Source organism: Castor canadensis, chromosome 3 (genome assembly GCF_047511655.1).
Source record: "Castor canadensis chromosome 3, mCasCan1.hap1v2, whole genome shotgun sequence".
NCBI classification, from domain to species: domain Eukaryota; kingdom Metazoa; phylum Chordata; class Mammalia; order Rodentia; family Castoridae; genus Castor; species Castor canadensis.
Genome location: NC_133388.1, coordinates 55,357,531 through 55,372,325, shown reverse-complemented (window position 1 = coordinate 55,372,325; position 14,795 = coordinate 55,357,531). Strand labels below are relative to the sequence as shown.

General features: G+C 44.1%; 3 protein-coding genes across 4 annotated transcripts; 1 reads left to right on the top strand and 2 right to left on the bottom strand.

Annotated features, from left to right (window-relative positions):
* Positions 1-797: 797 nt before the first annotated feature.
* On the bottom strand, positions 798-2,329 carry Rpl36al (ribosomal protein L36a like). Of its 2 annotated transcripts, none has more exons than XM_020174534.2 (2): positions 2,196-2,329; positions 798-1,222 (listed from the first exon to the last, which is right to left on the bottom strand). In XM_020174534.2, exon 2 carries the CDS (start codon positions 1,207-1,209, stop codon positions 889-891), a length of 321 nt encoding a protein of 106 aa, XP_020030123.1. In that variant the 5' UTR covers positions 1,210-1,222; positions 2,196-2,329; the 3' UTR covers positions 798-888. The 2 variants fall into 2 exon arrangements, with proteins under 2 accessions (XP_020030123.1, XP_073924138.1); XM_074068037.1 differs by lacking the exon at positions 2,196-2,329 and adding an exon at positions 1,742-2,093.
* A 392-nt stretch (positions 2,330-2,721) lies between these two features.
* On the top strand, positions 2,722-4,946 carry Mgat2 (alpha-1,6-mannosyl-glycoprotein 2-beta-N-acetylglucosaminyltransferase). The gene has a single exon (XM_020174476.2). It carries the CDS (start codon positions 2,879-2,881, stop codon positions 4,220-4,222), a length of 1,344 nt encoding a protein of 447 aa, XP_020030065.1. The 5' UTR covers positions 2,722-2,878; the 3' UTR covers positions 4,223-4,946.
* Positions 4,947-6,481: 1,535 nt separating this feature from the next.
* Positions 6,482-14,524, bottom strand: Dnaaf2 (dynein axonemal assembly factor 2). The gene is made up of 3 exons (XM_020174469.2): positions 12,707-14,524; positions 8,004-8,147; positions 6,482-7,254 (listed from the first exon to the last, which is right to left on the bottom strand). Exons 1-3 carry the CDS (start codon positions 14,522-14,524, stop codon positions 6,751-6,753), a joined length of 2,466 nt encoding a protein of 821 aa, XP_020030058.2. The 3' UTR covers positions 6,482-6,750.
* Between the last annotated feature and the right edge of the window lie 271 nt (positions 14,525-14,795).

Genomic DNA, 14,795 nt, shown 5'->3' with positions numbered 1-14,795 from the left:
TAAGCTTTACATTGCAAGCCACTGAGTAGCATTATGAAATCTTGTGTCATCCTGCCTGGGACATGAATCTCTTTGTACAGTATATCCACAGTGAATATATACTACCTGCCATTCATAGCCATCTGTTACTGGATCAACTGTCATACTATAGCAGTGCTTGTGTCTGAGAACTCTATTACAGAATAATCCTAACAGTTTTTCTACTTTAACCTTTTTTTGTGCAGTACTGGGGTTTGAATTTGACTACATCACAGTCACTCTATCAGCCCATTTTTGTGATGGGTTTTTTTTCAAGATAGGGTCTTGTGAACTGCTTGCCCAGGCTGGCTTTGAATTGCCATTCTGATCTCTTGCCTCCTGAGTAGCTAGGATTAGAGGCATGAGCCACCAGCACCCGGTTCTACTTTCTTCTTAATCTCTTACTATGCTTAATTTATAAATGAAGCCTTATCGTGTGTGTATATATAGAAAAAATTCTAGTCGAGGTTTCAGGTATGGGTGGGGGTATCTACTCTGTGAAATTGTCCAGAAAAGAGTTAAAAAGTAGGTTTTTTTCTCCTACTGTAGTGACTGTGTAACTTGGTTATAAAGTTTGAGGCAGGACTCCTGTCTTATAAATAGAAAACTCCAATTCTTGGAAACTAAATGTAAATAGAACTCTGGAAGATGAACTGTATTCAATTCACTTCCAAAGAATTTACTGTCATTTCCCTTAAGAACTACATTAAAAGAAAAAGTACCTAACCCGTGCAATTCTATTAAGTAAAAAAAATAAAAAATAAAAAAAACACAAGACGTCTGGGGCTTGACACTAATTTATTTTCCAACAATTTTTCTATAGCGTCAGTATCTTCCCCTCAAATTAAGACCGAAAAAAAATCATAACGCTCAGAACTGGATCACTTGGCCCTTTCTCTTCTTGTCCCCTCCCAGTTCAAAATGCTTGCATCTCTTAATAGCCAGCATCCTCTTGGATCTGCAGTTGGGCTCAACACACTCAAGCCTCAGTACAATCTTCTTTGTGGTTTTAGCCTTCTTCCGGAAAATTGGCTTTGTCTGCCCACCATAGCCGCTCTGCTTCCGATCATAGCGTCTCTTTCCTTGGGCATACAGGGAATCCTTCCCCTTCTTATACTGGGTCACTTTGTGAGGCTGATGCTGGCCGCACTTCTTACAGAAAGTCCTTCGAGTTTTAGGTACATTGACCATTTTTGCAGTAGAGCTGTGTGCACAATGGAAAGTGTAATAAAATATTTAAAATAAGGAAACAGACATTAAACGTTATGAAACACGTATGTGCCATGCGAACAAATTTACAAGAAAACGACACTGATCAAAACAATAATAACGTGGAGTCCAACAAGTATTCTTTCCACATGAATATACATATATATATATATGCAAGTGCACACCTTTTTAGAATGCTTAAATTACTGGACGGTCTGAGGCGGAGTATTTGCCTAGCACATGCTAGGCCCTGGGCTGGCTCCCCAACAGCCCATGCATAAACCATAACTAGGGCATTTACAAAACGAGACGCACTAAAAATACATTAAAATGGCAGGCGCGGTGGTACACGCTTGTAATCCAGCACTCGGGAGGTTGAGCCAGGAGGAGCACCAATTTTAGGCCAGCTTGGAGTGCATAGTGAGGCCCTGTCTCGAAAAAGGAAAACAAAAAACAGGCTACAGCACTGGGAGGGCCCAGGAGTCAGTTCTCCGTACAAGGCGGGTTCGCTTACCTTAAATGTGGCTGCCCACAAGAAAAGCAATGTTTAACTTCTTTCGGCGGACAGGGATGGGTGGTAAATAAGTGTCCCTAGACTCTTGCCCCACGCCCACTTCCTCCATTTTCTGGCTCCTAGGTATGCCTGGTGCAGTCGAGGCCTAACAGCTTCTGCTACTACCCGCCCTGTTTCTTCTTGGAGAACCACATGGTCCGGTTTCACTTTCCCGTCCGAAGCGGAGCTACCCGTCAGCAGTCCGGAGAGCTGACGTGTCCCTCAGCTCGCGTGCCTCGCGGCCCAGTAGCCGCCATGCGTGAGCTCCGACCCAAAAGGGTAGGCCAGCTCTTCAACTCCACCACGCCAGATAGGCGGGTCTCGCCCTCCCTGTCATGCAAAGGCCTAGTTGGGCCCAGGTTTCTGATCAATGAGGGCCCCTATTGGACCCGCTAAGGTCCCCTTCGTGACTTACCGGGAGATGTGGCGTCCGCGATCCTCACCTTGCGCCGCTCTAGCTTACAGGAAAAGGACCAACGAGGCGGAAGTAGGAACTGAACTTGATCGACGGGACTGCCAGCCAATAGGCTGCGGGCTAGGTCGGCGAGGCTCCGCCGAGTGCCTCTGGGAAGCACCAATCAACGGCTTGTAGGGCGGGCTGGAGGGGTGTGGGCCAGCGGGCCGCGGCATTCCTCGGGCCAGTCGCGGGTTGTCAGAACGGTCGCCGCTGTAGTGGGGCGAGGCTGCGTCGCTGGGTCTTGGCGGTCTGGGGCCGGAGTAAGGATGAAAGCGCAGAGGATGCAGGTTCGCTGGAGGCGCAGGTAACGAAGCTAGGGTGAATTGGGGCCGCGGCTGGGCTTCTTCCGGGACCCGTGGTGCTGAATGGAGAGGACCGAGGCGGCGCCGAGCCGCGGCTCCTAGCGGCGGGGCCACTGTTCGAGCTGCAGCTGCCAGGCGAGGATGTGCGGAGCCCGGACGACGCGGAGCAGCTGAGAGCCTTCGGGCCCCGGGACTCCCGGGGCCCGAAATGAGTTAGCGAGGGCAGCCGCGGGGGGCAGTTCCTACGGTTACAGGCCAAGGCTGTGGCCGCCACCCGCCGCCCCTTCCGTGCAGAGGCCGCTAGCTCCCTTGCGCTCTTGCCCGCCGGCCCTGGAGACCATGAGGTTCCGCATCTACAAACGGAAGGTGCTTATCCTGACGCTCGTGGTGGCCGCCTGCGGCTTCGTCCTCTGGAGCAGCAATGGGCGACAAAGGAAGAACGAGGCCCTGGCCCCGCCGCTGCTGGACGCCGAGGCTGCGCGGGGTGCGGGCGGCCGGGGCGGGGACCATCCCGCCGTGTCCGTGGGCATCCGCAGGGTCTCCAACGAGTCGGCGGCTCCCCTGGTCCCCGCGGCCCCGCAACCCGAGGCGGACAACCAGACGCTGCGGTACCGGTCCCTGGTGTACCAACTGAACTTTGATCAGACGCTGAGGAACGTGGAGAAGGCTGGCACCTGGGTCCCCCGGGATCTGGTGCTGGTGGTCCAGGTGCATAACCGGCCCGAGTACCTCAGACTGCTGCTGGACTCGCTCCGGAAAGCCCAGGGCATTGACAACGTCCTCGTCATCTTTAGCCACGACTTCTGGTCGACAGAGATCAACCAGCTGATCGCTGGAGTGGATTTCTGTCCGGTTCTTCAGGTGTTTTTCCCTTTCAGCATTCAGCTGTACCCCAACGAGTTTCCTGGCAGTGACCCCAGAGATTGCCCCAGAGACCTGAAGAAGAATGCAGCTTTGAAATTGGGGTGCATTAATGCTGAGTATCCCGATTCCTTCGGCCATTACAGAGAGGCCAAATTCTCCCAAACCAAACATCATTGGTGGTGGAAGCTGCATTTTGTATGGGAAAGGGTCAAAGTTCTTCGAGATTACTCTGGCCTTATTCTTTTCCTGGAAGAGGATCATTACTTAGCCCCAGACTTTTACCATATCTTCAAAAAGATGTGGAAATTGAAGCAGATGGAATGTCCTGAGTGTGATGTACTCTCACTGGGGACCTATACTGCCAGTCGTAGTTTCTATGACATTGCTGACAAGGTAGATGTGAAAACTTGGAAATCCACAGAGCACAATATGGGTTTAGCCTTGACCCGGGATGCATATCAGAAGCTGATTGAGTGCACAGACACTTTCTGTACTTACGATGATTATAACTGGGACTGGACTCTTCAATATTTGACTATATCTTGTCTTCCAAGATTCTGGAAAGTGCTGGTTCCTCGAGCTCCTAGGATCTTTCATGCTGGAGACTGTGGTATGCATCACAAGAAAACATGTAGGCCATCCACCCAGAGTGCCCAAATTGAGTCACTCTTAAAAAATAATAAACAGTTCCTGTTTCCAGAAACTCTAATAATCAGTGATAAGTTTCCTATGGTAGCCATCTCCCCACCTAGAAAAAATGGAGGGTGGGGAGATATTAGGGACCATGAACTGTGTAAAAGCTATAGAAGACTGCAGTAAAAAAAAAAAAAAAAAATCACAAAAGCAAAAGTGACAGTCTTCTATTTTTTGATATTTGTCTCAACGGGACATACAATTGAATAAAGGAGTTTAGGAACTGGTTTCTGCTTTAAGACAAAAAAAAATTTTTTCTTGTAAAAGGTGTCCAAATATATAGTGATCTTTTTCAGTTATATCTGATTAAGATTTAAAATTGAAATGCTCACTTGGGGAGTGAGGTTTAAAGTTCATTCTATCTGCTAAAGGTTAATGATTATTGTTCATTGATAGAAGGGAAATTGCATTTAAATTGCATCTGTTAATCTTTGTATCCAAAACTTTGTACACTTTTCCACTTTCAGAATTTAAGTACAGCAAAATTTATTTAAAGCTGTCACAGCAGTAAAAAGTATTACAATGAAATCATAGAGTATTAATCAAACAAGCCGTTTCACTCTTGACACAGTTATTAGGAAGGGGTTGCTTCACTGATTTAATTACTCAAAAGTTATGTGTGTTACACCCTGTCAGAACAGTCATTTTTGGTATTACAGATTCCTATACTATTGTGTTAAAAAGATTTGCCTGTGCTTTGGAACCTTCCTAGAACACACTTATCTTTTGGAATGTATTTGATTGACAAGAAAGTTTGAACATTGTTTTCACCTCAATGTAGAAATACAGTGGTTTTGATTTTTTTTCATTTAGAGCTGCCAAAATAAATATTCTCATTTTTGCATAAAAAGGTTCCTAATCACTTTGCAGAATGTTGTATTTATGCTTTATCCTAGTAAAGGCATTTCAGAAGTTTTGAACCCTAGCATTACATCTTAATATTTATCAGCTATACATTGTATGAGTTTAAATAAAACCCTGCTCATGACAATGCATTCTCTTCAGAAGAAAGTATTTCGCTTTCAAATTAGCCAGGTATAGATAATGGAAAAAAAAAAATCGCTCTGTAAGGGAAATACAGCCTAAGTTGTTTCTGAAGGCCAGAAATGATAACAAAGTTCAGTCATGCCAAAGTGCAAGCGTTCTAATGCCAGCGTTAACTGAATTTTTATTTGCTGTGCTGGGGATGGAACTCCGGGCCGTGCATGCTCTGCTGCTGTACCACATCCCCAGCCCTGGAATATCTTTTTTTTTTTTTAAGAACAGATATAGTAAATAGGAAACAATCTTAAAATGTACACCATATAAGATTACTCATAGAAGATAATTTCTGCATAGATATTAGTTCGTCATTTGAACCTAAGAAAACAGTCTCAAAGCTATTACTGCATCAATTTTTATATTTGTAGTTTGGTTGAAAAATGTGCTGAGATGAGGCAAATCATTCTCTTGCTTTATAGTTACTTCTATACTACCCCCACATCCCAATCTTCTTCCAGATTGTTTTTGGGTTTTTTTTTTTTTTTAACTTTTGTTTTGAGGCTTGCCTCTATATGTAGTTCAGGCTGGCCTTGAAGTTGGAATCCTCCATCTTCAACTTTTTGGTTACTGAGATTACAAAACCTAATGCAAGCTAGGCAGTCACTCTGCCACTGGAGCTATATTCCCAGCCCATAGTGCTAATTTTTATGGGAGGGAGTGGGCTATAAATACAAATCTGGATGAATCACCAGGGTTTATACAAGATTGTGATTTCCTTACTTTACTAGTTAAAATGACTAAAGAAACTAGATAATTACCAGGAGTGAGCTAGTAAAGTAAGAGTTTGAATTATTACCCATGTCTGGAACATAAATAATCAGCTATGGCCTTGGGGTTAGTGATTAGATCAACAAATACTACTTCTCTACATTTTCTTTCATGCTGTTGTCATTTTTTTCTTGGGAGAGGGGTACTTTTGAGCTCAGGGCACGAGCTCTACCACCTTAGCCACACCCCTAGTCCTAAATTTTTTGAGTTTAAAAGACCAGTTGCAGTTTTCTCTTTGCCTCTTATTTTAGGTAGAATGAAAGAAATTGCCCTGTAAGAACCTCTATTTGCAGCATAAATACCTCCTATTTAGTGAGACTTACAAATAGTTTTGAAATTCTACTACTTCCCATGCACATATTCATATTTCTAGTTAGTTGCATTCTTGAGAATTTTTAATAAAACTTAAGTGTTTGGAAATTTTATTAATGTTAAAAAAGTAAAATTCAACACAGAAGTCAATAGATACGGGATGTAGTGAAGAAAAAAAAACCACTTCTACCCAAAGGAATTACAAAACTTCATAATTAACTGTTTATGAAAACAAAAAAGAAAACCCTCATTTTCCCACTGGAATCAGAATTGCAAATTTTAATTTTTTTATACATTACTGAATATCTTCAGTTTTTGTTACATTTTACATCAGAAGGGTAATGTACAAGATTTGAAGGCATCGGCTTAAAGGTCAACACCGAATCATCAGGGTTTTGTGTTTGTGGTACTGGGGTTTGCTTCTTGCTTGAGCCACACCTCCAGCCCTATCTTGAGTTTTAATAATTAACAGAAGCTAGTTTAGGAACAGAAACTTTTTACTCCTAACATTCAATTTCCCAAATTATATAGAATTAATCCAAATCATATAGTAAAGAATTTTGAAAACTGAATGCACAGTGAGTTATATGATCTTTAATAATCTGCACACTACCATCCTGCATATTGGTTTCTTTTATGCTGTCAACATCTGGTATAGTGTGAACTATAGTTTTGTTCAATTGTGAAGACAGATGATCTCCACCTAATTCTTTTTCTTTGGATATTAGTGGTTCTTTCATAGTATCTTTTTCCTCATGTGAGTAAGTAGCAGTCTTCTCTTTTATAAACTCAGGTTCTATTTTTGCCTCAGGTTGCTGAGATTTTTCAAACAGCACTTGAGAAACATCAAGAGACTCTTGTTGCAAGCCTGCAACTAATCTACAAGTATCTATTTTTAGTTCTTTAACTACTGTAGAGGAATCAGAATGCATTGTAGAGATGGTAAGATCTGTATTTTCATCTTCAGTTAAATGACATCCTTCATTGACTCTTTTTTCCTTTCCTGGAAGCTGATCAGGATTACTACTTTCCAGCAACTGTATCAAGAGAAACAACAAATTAGTAATTTGAAATAATAGATATTAATTTGTAGTACCCTCTGAAAATCATACTGCTAAAAAAAGTTGTGTGGTAATAACCATTGCTAACCTGCAGATATGCTTCCAGTCTCCCCCCTCAATCATGCTGACAGTCATTTTTTAATAATATAAACCTGGCTTTAATTTTCTGATTAAATCCTTTCAATTGCTCATCTACTCCTTCAGGATAAAATGTTCCAAACTTTTTAACGCTGCCTACAAACCCTGTGACAGTCATTCTTGCAAGGTCATCACTGAACTTCTTGAGTTCTCTTGAATTTCTGTGATTCTTCAGAGCTACTCTTTCCCCAATTCATATGTCAACCAGCAGTGCCAAATTATTTTTATGTCCAATATTGAAGACTATAAAAATAACTAAACTGAAGGTTCAAATGGAATGTGAACAAATTCTATGATACAGTCTCTATGATTTGAGTCAAAGGTTAGTGTTTATCCCTGGACAAACTTAACTTCCTAAATATTTTATTCTAATTGGAGATTTAGTTTGGAATTAAATAAGATCCACATGTGAAAGTAAATAGTGGAGTGTTTAGCACATAGTAAAAAATAGACAAATTCTTAACATCACTCTGCCCAGCCATTATACATTCTGTTTAAAGTTATGACATTAAGAAATCAAGAATTTAAATTGTTAAGCTTTAACCTTGCCAGTAATCACTCCTCTATAAAGCCCACCAAAATCTTACCTTTGCATGAATTTGAATCTTCTCATCAGTAACCTGAAGAACTTCAATTAATGGTGGAGTTGGAGGAGTTGCCTGTTTCAATGGAGAGCTCAGGACCTCTTCAAGAAAGTCATTAACATTGTCTTCATTGACAAACAACCTTTCCTAAAGTTAAAGGGAAAAAAATATTAGGCATTATAAGTCACACCTTAGTTGTACCTAAAAGCAGCTCACAAAAATTCTCACACAGTTCAGGGTTATACTTTTAGAGTGCCTGCCTCACAAGCAGGAAGCCTTTCGTTTAAACCACAGCACTGCCAAAAAAAAAAAAAAAAAAAAAAAATTTCTGTGTATATCTTGGAAAAAGAAAATCTAGTACAGAACAATACAAACTACAAGAGTGTGTGTATGTGTTTGTGTGTTAAAAGTTTATTTTTAAAAACCTAAAAAAAAAAGTTGGTACTTTTTCTAAGTTTATTAAATATGAGATGGTTTTTCTCTTCCAGATAATTAACTTACAAATAATTTTTTCTTAGTATTTCTTAAGAATAACTTCACTTCTCAGGTGTAAATACAATCCTAGCTATAAAATATAATTCAGTTTTAGAATAATTCCTAATGAGCTAAGCAACATACATGACAGGATCTGTTCAAACATTGTGTGACCAGTTTGCCTTTTAAGTTCTTGGCTATGTAAGAGCCAATTATAATATTTTATTTAAAGGAAGTACATTCTTTTTGAAGAAATGAGATATTTCAGTTTGACACAAACATATAATCATAAGACTGAGGTAAATTTCAAGACGCTAACATGGAAGCCACCACTAGAATATTAAAAAATTACTCACCTGAATCCCAAACACAAAAACAATTTGTTCATACTTGTGTATGTTATAGTTTGGGTGTGGGGGGCTAATGATACTAACCATATTTAATAGAACAAATACAATCAGTTCATTATCTCTCAAAATAAAATTTATATCCTCTGTCCTTTTATATAGCAAATTTTAAAATTACAGAATAAGCACATATTACTAGGTGTAAATGGGACAAAATGAGAGATGAGCTTCAAGTTCTATTATACAGTGTTTGAACATGAGCGCACCTACCAAATACAAGAGCCTGGGAGCCAAAACCTTTACATTTAGAGTAATTATCCAGAACACTGTATTAAACAAAACCCCATCAAAAGCACTCCTAAGGTTTATGCCTCTGAAAAAGACATTCCTTTTTGTTGCAAATACACCAATATTTTAATGTTTCAGTCAACTCAAAAGGAAATATTCATTATGGAAATGGTCATGATTAAAATACAGAAGATTTGCATGAACTTGCCTTCTCATTCTAAGGACTGATTTTAAAAGTTGTTGAACTTGCCCTAAGATCTAGGAAAACCTTCAGTGAATGTTTAAGGCTTAAATAATGAAGTACTTTTTAGGTGTAAAATGACAACACTGGTTTTGAGAGCCAGAAAAGTCTACATTATGATTACTTACATATGTAATAATATAATCACATACCTCCTACTCACTACTCAGGACTTTTTTTTTTTTTTGACAAGATCTTGCTGTATATATAGACCAAGCTGGACTTGAACTCACCCCTCCTGCCTCCAATGCTGGGTTTACAGGCATGAACCACGGTGCCCAATTCTTAGGGCCTGGTCTAGTACAGCATATGAAAAAAGAATTAGACATCATGGTCCCATCATCCCTAGCAAATGTGATGATGGTCGAAGTTATTAAGGTAAAACACAGTTACCTTAATCCTATCTAGGTTTAGTTTTTTACTAAAATGTTACATACTAGAAAATCAAGTTAAAATGTGTATTTTTGTTTGTCTTTCCCACCCAGCTCAGATACTCTTCTCCAACTTTTGTCTGCAGGAATCCATCAGTGTTCCTTTTCAAACTCCAAAATATTTTCCAAAGAGGATTCACAGATTATGTAATTATCCTTTAAGAGTTTTTGTGAAATTTTAATTCAAATTTTACTGTATTTTTAAGAGCCCTCTAGCCGGGCACCAGTGGTTCACGCTTGTAATCCTAGCTACTCAAGAAGTAGAGATAGGACGATCTTGGTTCCAAGCCAATAGTTTGGGAGACCCTATCTCGAAAAAACCTATCACAAAAAAAGCTGGTGGAATGGCTCAAGTTGTAGGCCCTGAGTTCAAGCCCCAGTACGGGAAAAAAAAAATTAAAAAACCCCCTCTAGATGCCACAAACAAAAGTTGAGTTAAAATACACGATATGATGCATTCCTAATTTTAAAATATTCTTTAGGAGCGCTGGAGGCATAGCTCCAGTGGTAGAGTGCCTGCCTAACAAGTACAAGGCCCTAAGTTCTAACCCCAGTATTAAAAAAAAAAAAAAAAAATTCTGTAGGAAGAACAGAGTAATTAAGAGAAAATGCTCAAGCTCTCCTGAAGACTTCTAGAGGTTTGAAAAACCAGTGCTCTTAGCTGGTTATAATGAAATTTTCACAGATGTTGAAATTGTCTAGACACCTTGAATTCCCTGAGGGAGCTGAGGATAAAATGTCAGTTCTCAGAAGGCCACTGGACTGTGAAGTTTGATCCCATCAATGCCTACATTCTGTTACTGAATTAAAATGTCCAGCTATGGCTGGGTGCCAGTGGCTCACACCTGCAATCCCAGTGACTCAGGAGGACAGCCTGCGGAAATAGTTTGTGAGACCCTGTCTAGAAAACACCTATCACAAAAAAAACAGCTGGTGGAATGTGAATGTGTAGGCCCTGAATTCACACCCCAGTACTGCAAAAAAATAAAAATAAAATAATTTTAAAATCCAGCTATGAAGCACCACTGGCATAAAAATCACATATTTAAATGAAGTGGCTAACAATTTGCTGAAACATTTGCTTAGCAAGATAACCTAGTGACTTCATTATATTCCATATTCAGGTTTGGGAGTTACACCTCTTCCCTCTGTCTCTTCATTTTTTCTGCCTATTTCTAAGTATTTCAGAAAGGCAAGGGTTATTTCACTGCAGTTATCTTCCACTGAAAGACCTTGATGCCGCTTCTGTCTTCAGCTTCTCTTTCTTAATAGCTTTGGGTTTCAGAGGACTCAGTCAGTAATTGTCTTTGGGCATGGTGGAGCAAAGGAGTTGACATCATCTTGGACAGGGAGCAGAAAAAGGCTTAAAAAACATTGTTGGATATTCTCTTAACTGCTTACCCATAAACTTTTCTTTCCACACAGTTTGAGGGTTTTTTTGTTTTGATTTTTTTCTCTTTTTGCTGGTACTGGGATTGAATTCAGGGACTCAAGCACTCTACTTCTTGTGCCACACCCCCAGTCCGAGTTATTTTCATATTTACTAAAACAATTACAGGAAAACAACTTCCCTTTCCTAAATACTCCCTTTTGATAGCATAAACATATTCAATTTTGTGTCTTATAGTTTCACAAAATATCTTAGCTAGCCAGACTATTCATTTTTTTAAGCAGGCTTCAACTACTTCCCACAGATACCCAACTTATAAACTATAGATGTAACATTAGCAACTTTCTAGAAGACCTAGCTAAATCTCAAGGTCAAGTACTTAATTTTTAATCTGTGCAACTAGTGTTATTTGTGGGAACTTGACTGTGTCCCAATCCCCAGGCAAATGCTCTACCACTGAGCTACACTCTTGGACTCTTGGACTCTTGAATGTTGAAAAAAAAAAAAACCTAAAGATTACATGTAACTTTATTACAGACCTCAATCAAAATCACCAGTTGTTCTTTTATGGGTTTAAAATCTTTAGAACTTCAAACTTTTTAAAGTTCTTTTTTTCAGCATTTGCCAATAACAATGGAATACTGGATCTGAAATTCAAGAACCTCAGAAACCTAAAAAGCATAGCACAACAACAGGACATCAAAACTGTATCCTGGGCCTGGAGGCATCGCTCAAGTGGTAGAGTACCTGCCTACCAAGTGCGAAGCCCATAATTCAAACCCCAATACCGCAAAAAAACAAAATAAACAAAAAATGTTATCTTAAGTAAGCTAGATGGTTCAGCCGAGTTCTGCAGTGTTTGCGCAGAAGTGCAGCCTAAATTTAGGTGCTGTGTGCAGTTTAACAAATACCAATTACACCTCGTTAAATGCCAACCACTGTGCTAAACAGTAGGAGGGTGCTAAAGACGATGAAAACAAATGCAAGGAGATAAATTTTCGATGCCCACCAGAGAAGCACTTCAGAAATACCGGCAACTAAAATTAAGCAGCACCCTACCGCCGAAAGAGCATGGGGACTCAGCTTGGCTCTCAGCTTGTTTCTCTAAGAAATGCGAAGTACTGCTGAGTTCCTTTTCCTCTCCAGAAACATTACTAGTACTTACAGAAATTTCTAAGCTCGAAAAAGGGATTCCCAAGTTAAACTTTCGTGGGTCACAAACCCCTTCCAGCACATGATTTTCACAGCCCTTTTCTCCAAGAGGCATACAACTCCAGGCCACTGAGAACCCATTCAGTCGCCTTCGGAGTCAGTGGGCCTCCAGAAAACAGCTGCTTTAGGGCGACTTTGAAATCTGAAAACTATCCTCCAGAGGGAATTAAAAAAAAAAAATCCTTTTTTGAAAATGTTATTTAACACACAGTATCTTTCATCCCGTGAAGAGTTAGGGAGAATGCTTTATGAGAGGCATAACAGCAAATTTTAAAGGTGGGACGGGGCATTGCAAAGATTACGATTCTACAAATAACTGTTACCTCCAAAGAATCGCTGTTTAAGCCACAATACCACTCTCGCCAATGGCCGTGGCTTTCTGGGGATTTGGCCAGTACTATCACCGCGTTGTCTGAAGAAACGCTAGTCTCAGGTTCTTTGGTACTCAATTTATTCTCTGGAGCAAATCGCAAAAAGAAGGAATAAACTAAGTCCTGCGAGGAGAAGCACAGTTTGTACCGGAAGGGGTTCAGATCCCCCTGAAGACTCTGCGGCTGAATCCGAGGCACTGGAATCAGCAGGGTCAAGGACTCTTCGTCCTGATCGCAGTGCACCGGCGGACACAAGGGTTCATGGCTCCGGATCCCCTGGCAGGCCATGGCTGGACCCGAGAGCTGGCCGCCTGTGCGCTCCGGCTCCGGGCGCGCCTCTGCACCGGGCTCCCCACGCGCGTCGCCTCTTATAGCAGGGGGCTCCCAGTCGGACCCTCCGCCGGCCTCCCGGGGCGGGCTCCACGCTTCAGGAGGCGGCTCCTCCTCGGGGCCCGGCGGCGACACGGAGTCCCTGCCCGAGTCCCGCTCCTCCGGCTCGGGGACAAAGTCCTCTTCCGAGCCCGCCGGCGGAGGCGCGAGGCCGCCTGGGGTGCCGATGCCGGCGTCGGCCAGCCCGGCTCTGCTGAGAGCCCGACCTGGCTCGCACGTGAGACTCTCAGTGGGTCCCGCCTCTCCCGCGCCGTCAGTTCCGGACGGGCTCGTGGGCTCTTCCGGCGCCGGGACGAGCTCCAGGCGCGCGGCGGACAGCGCCACCGGCAGAGTGACAACCAGCTGCCGCCGAGCCTTGTTGAACTGCGCCTTGCCGCGGCTGTCGTCCACCGGGTAGGGAAGCGAGAGCCGCAGCCTGTAGTCGGGTTTCCTCGAGTCGAGGCACAGCAGCTTTCCCGTCACCTCCAGCGCCGCCTGTTCGGCCGAGCGCAGCAGCGGCAGCTCGATGGTGACCACCAGCTCGTGCGGCACGGGGCTCGGGGCCGAGTCCCGGCAGCAGCGGTAATCCTGGAGGTCCACGTGGTGGCGCTGCACCACGCTGCAGCGAGGCTCGGTGGGGGCGGGCTGCTGCACCGCCTCCGGACTGGACGGCGCCGGGGCCCGGGGGCGGGCTGAGCTGTCGCCGGCCGCCGGGTACCGGTAGGGGTAGGGGAAGCCTGGGAGGGGGCCCTCTTGCTCCCCGTCGGGCCGCGCAGGAGCGCCTCCCGGAAGGGGTGTGCGCAGCACGGCGGCCTCCGGGGTCCCCTTGTATTTCACCTTCAGGGTCTTGACATTCCTGTGGTCCAGCTTGACGCCGAACTGCCGCTCCACTGCCTCCAGGGCCGTAGCGTCCAGCATGTCGCGGAAGCGCTGGTGGCGTCGGGCCAGCGCCAGCGCGTCGGGGTGGAAGACCACGTCGTAGACGGTGTAGCGGGAGCCGCTGCGACCGGCGTACTGGCGGCCAGGGGACAGACTGTGCGGCAGAGACCAGTGGCTGCCGGGCGCCGCGTCGCTGCCCCCCGGGCCCGGCCGGCTGCTGGGCGCGCCCACCAGCGCATTGCCGCACACGTTCACGAAGCAGCGCTGCGACCCGTCCAGGCTGGTGCGCAGCACGTGGCCCGGCTCGGGGTGCACGAACCGCACCTCCACCCCGCGCTCCCGCTCCAGGGCGGTGATCTCCGCCTCGTAGCGCCGCCGGTTCTCTGGGTCCGTGAGCTCCTTGGCATACTCCGAGAACATTCGCCGGAACTCCGGGTCCTGGAAGGCGGAGGTGAGCCGCTGGACCTCGTCTCCGCTCAGGTCCAAGTTCTCCAGCGGTGAAGAGGCGGCCTCCTTAGCCATGCTGCCCCGCGGTTCGTTGCCCTGGCCCCGAGCGGGCTCAGTCCGAGACCGGTGTGTAGGATGCGCCGCGGAGCCTGGTAAGCCGACCGTGATCAGGGTGATCAGGGAGAAAGGTAACGGCCAGAGGATTGAGCGCTGGGCAGCGCGTGTTTGTTGCCATAGTAACACCACCAACACGCGGGAGGAGGGACAGCCGTCCGGAACGCCTGACAGTCTCGTGCATCGTGGTGTTTTCCAACCACCCTACTTGCTGTAGTTTTTTACGTTCCTG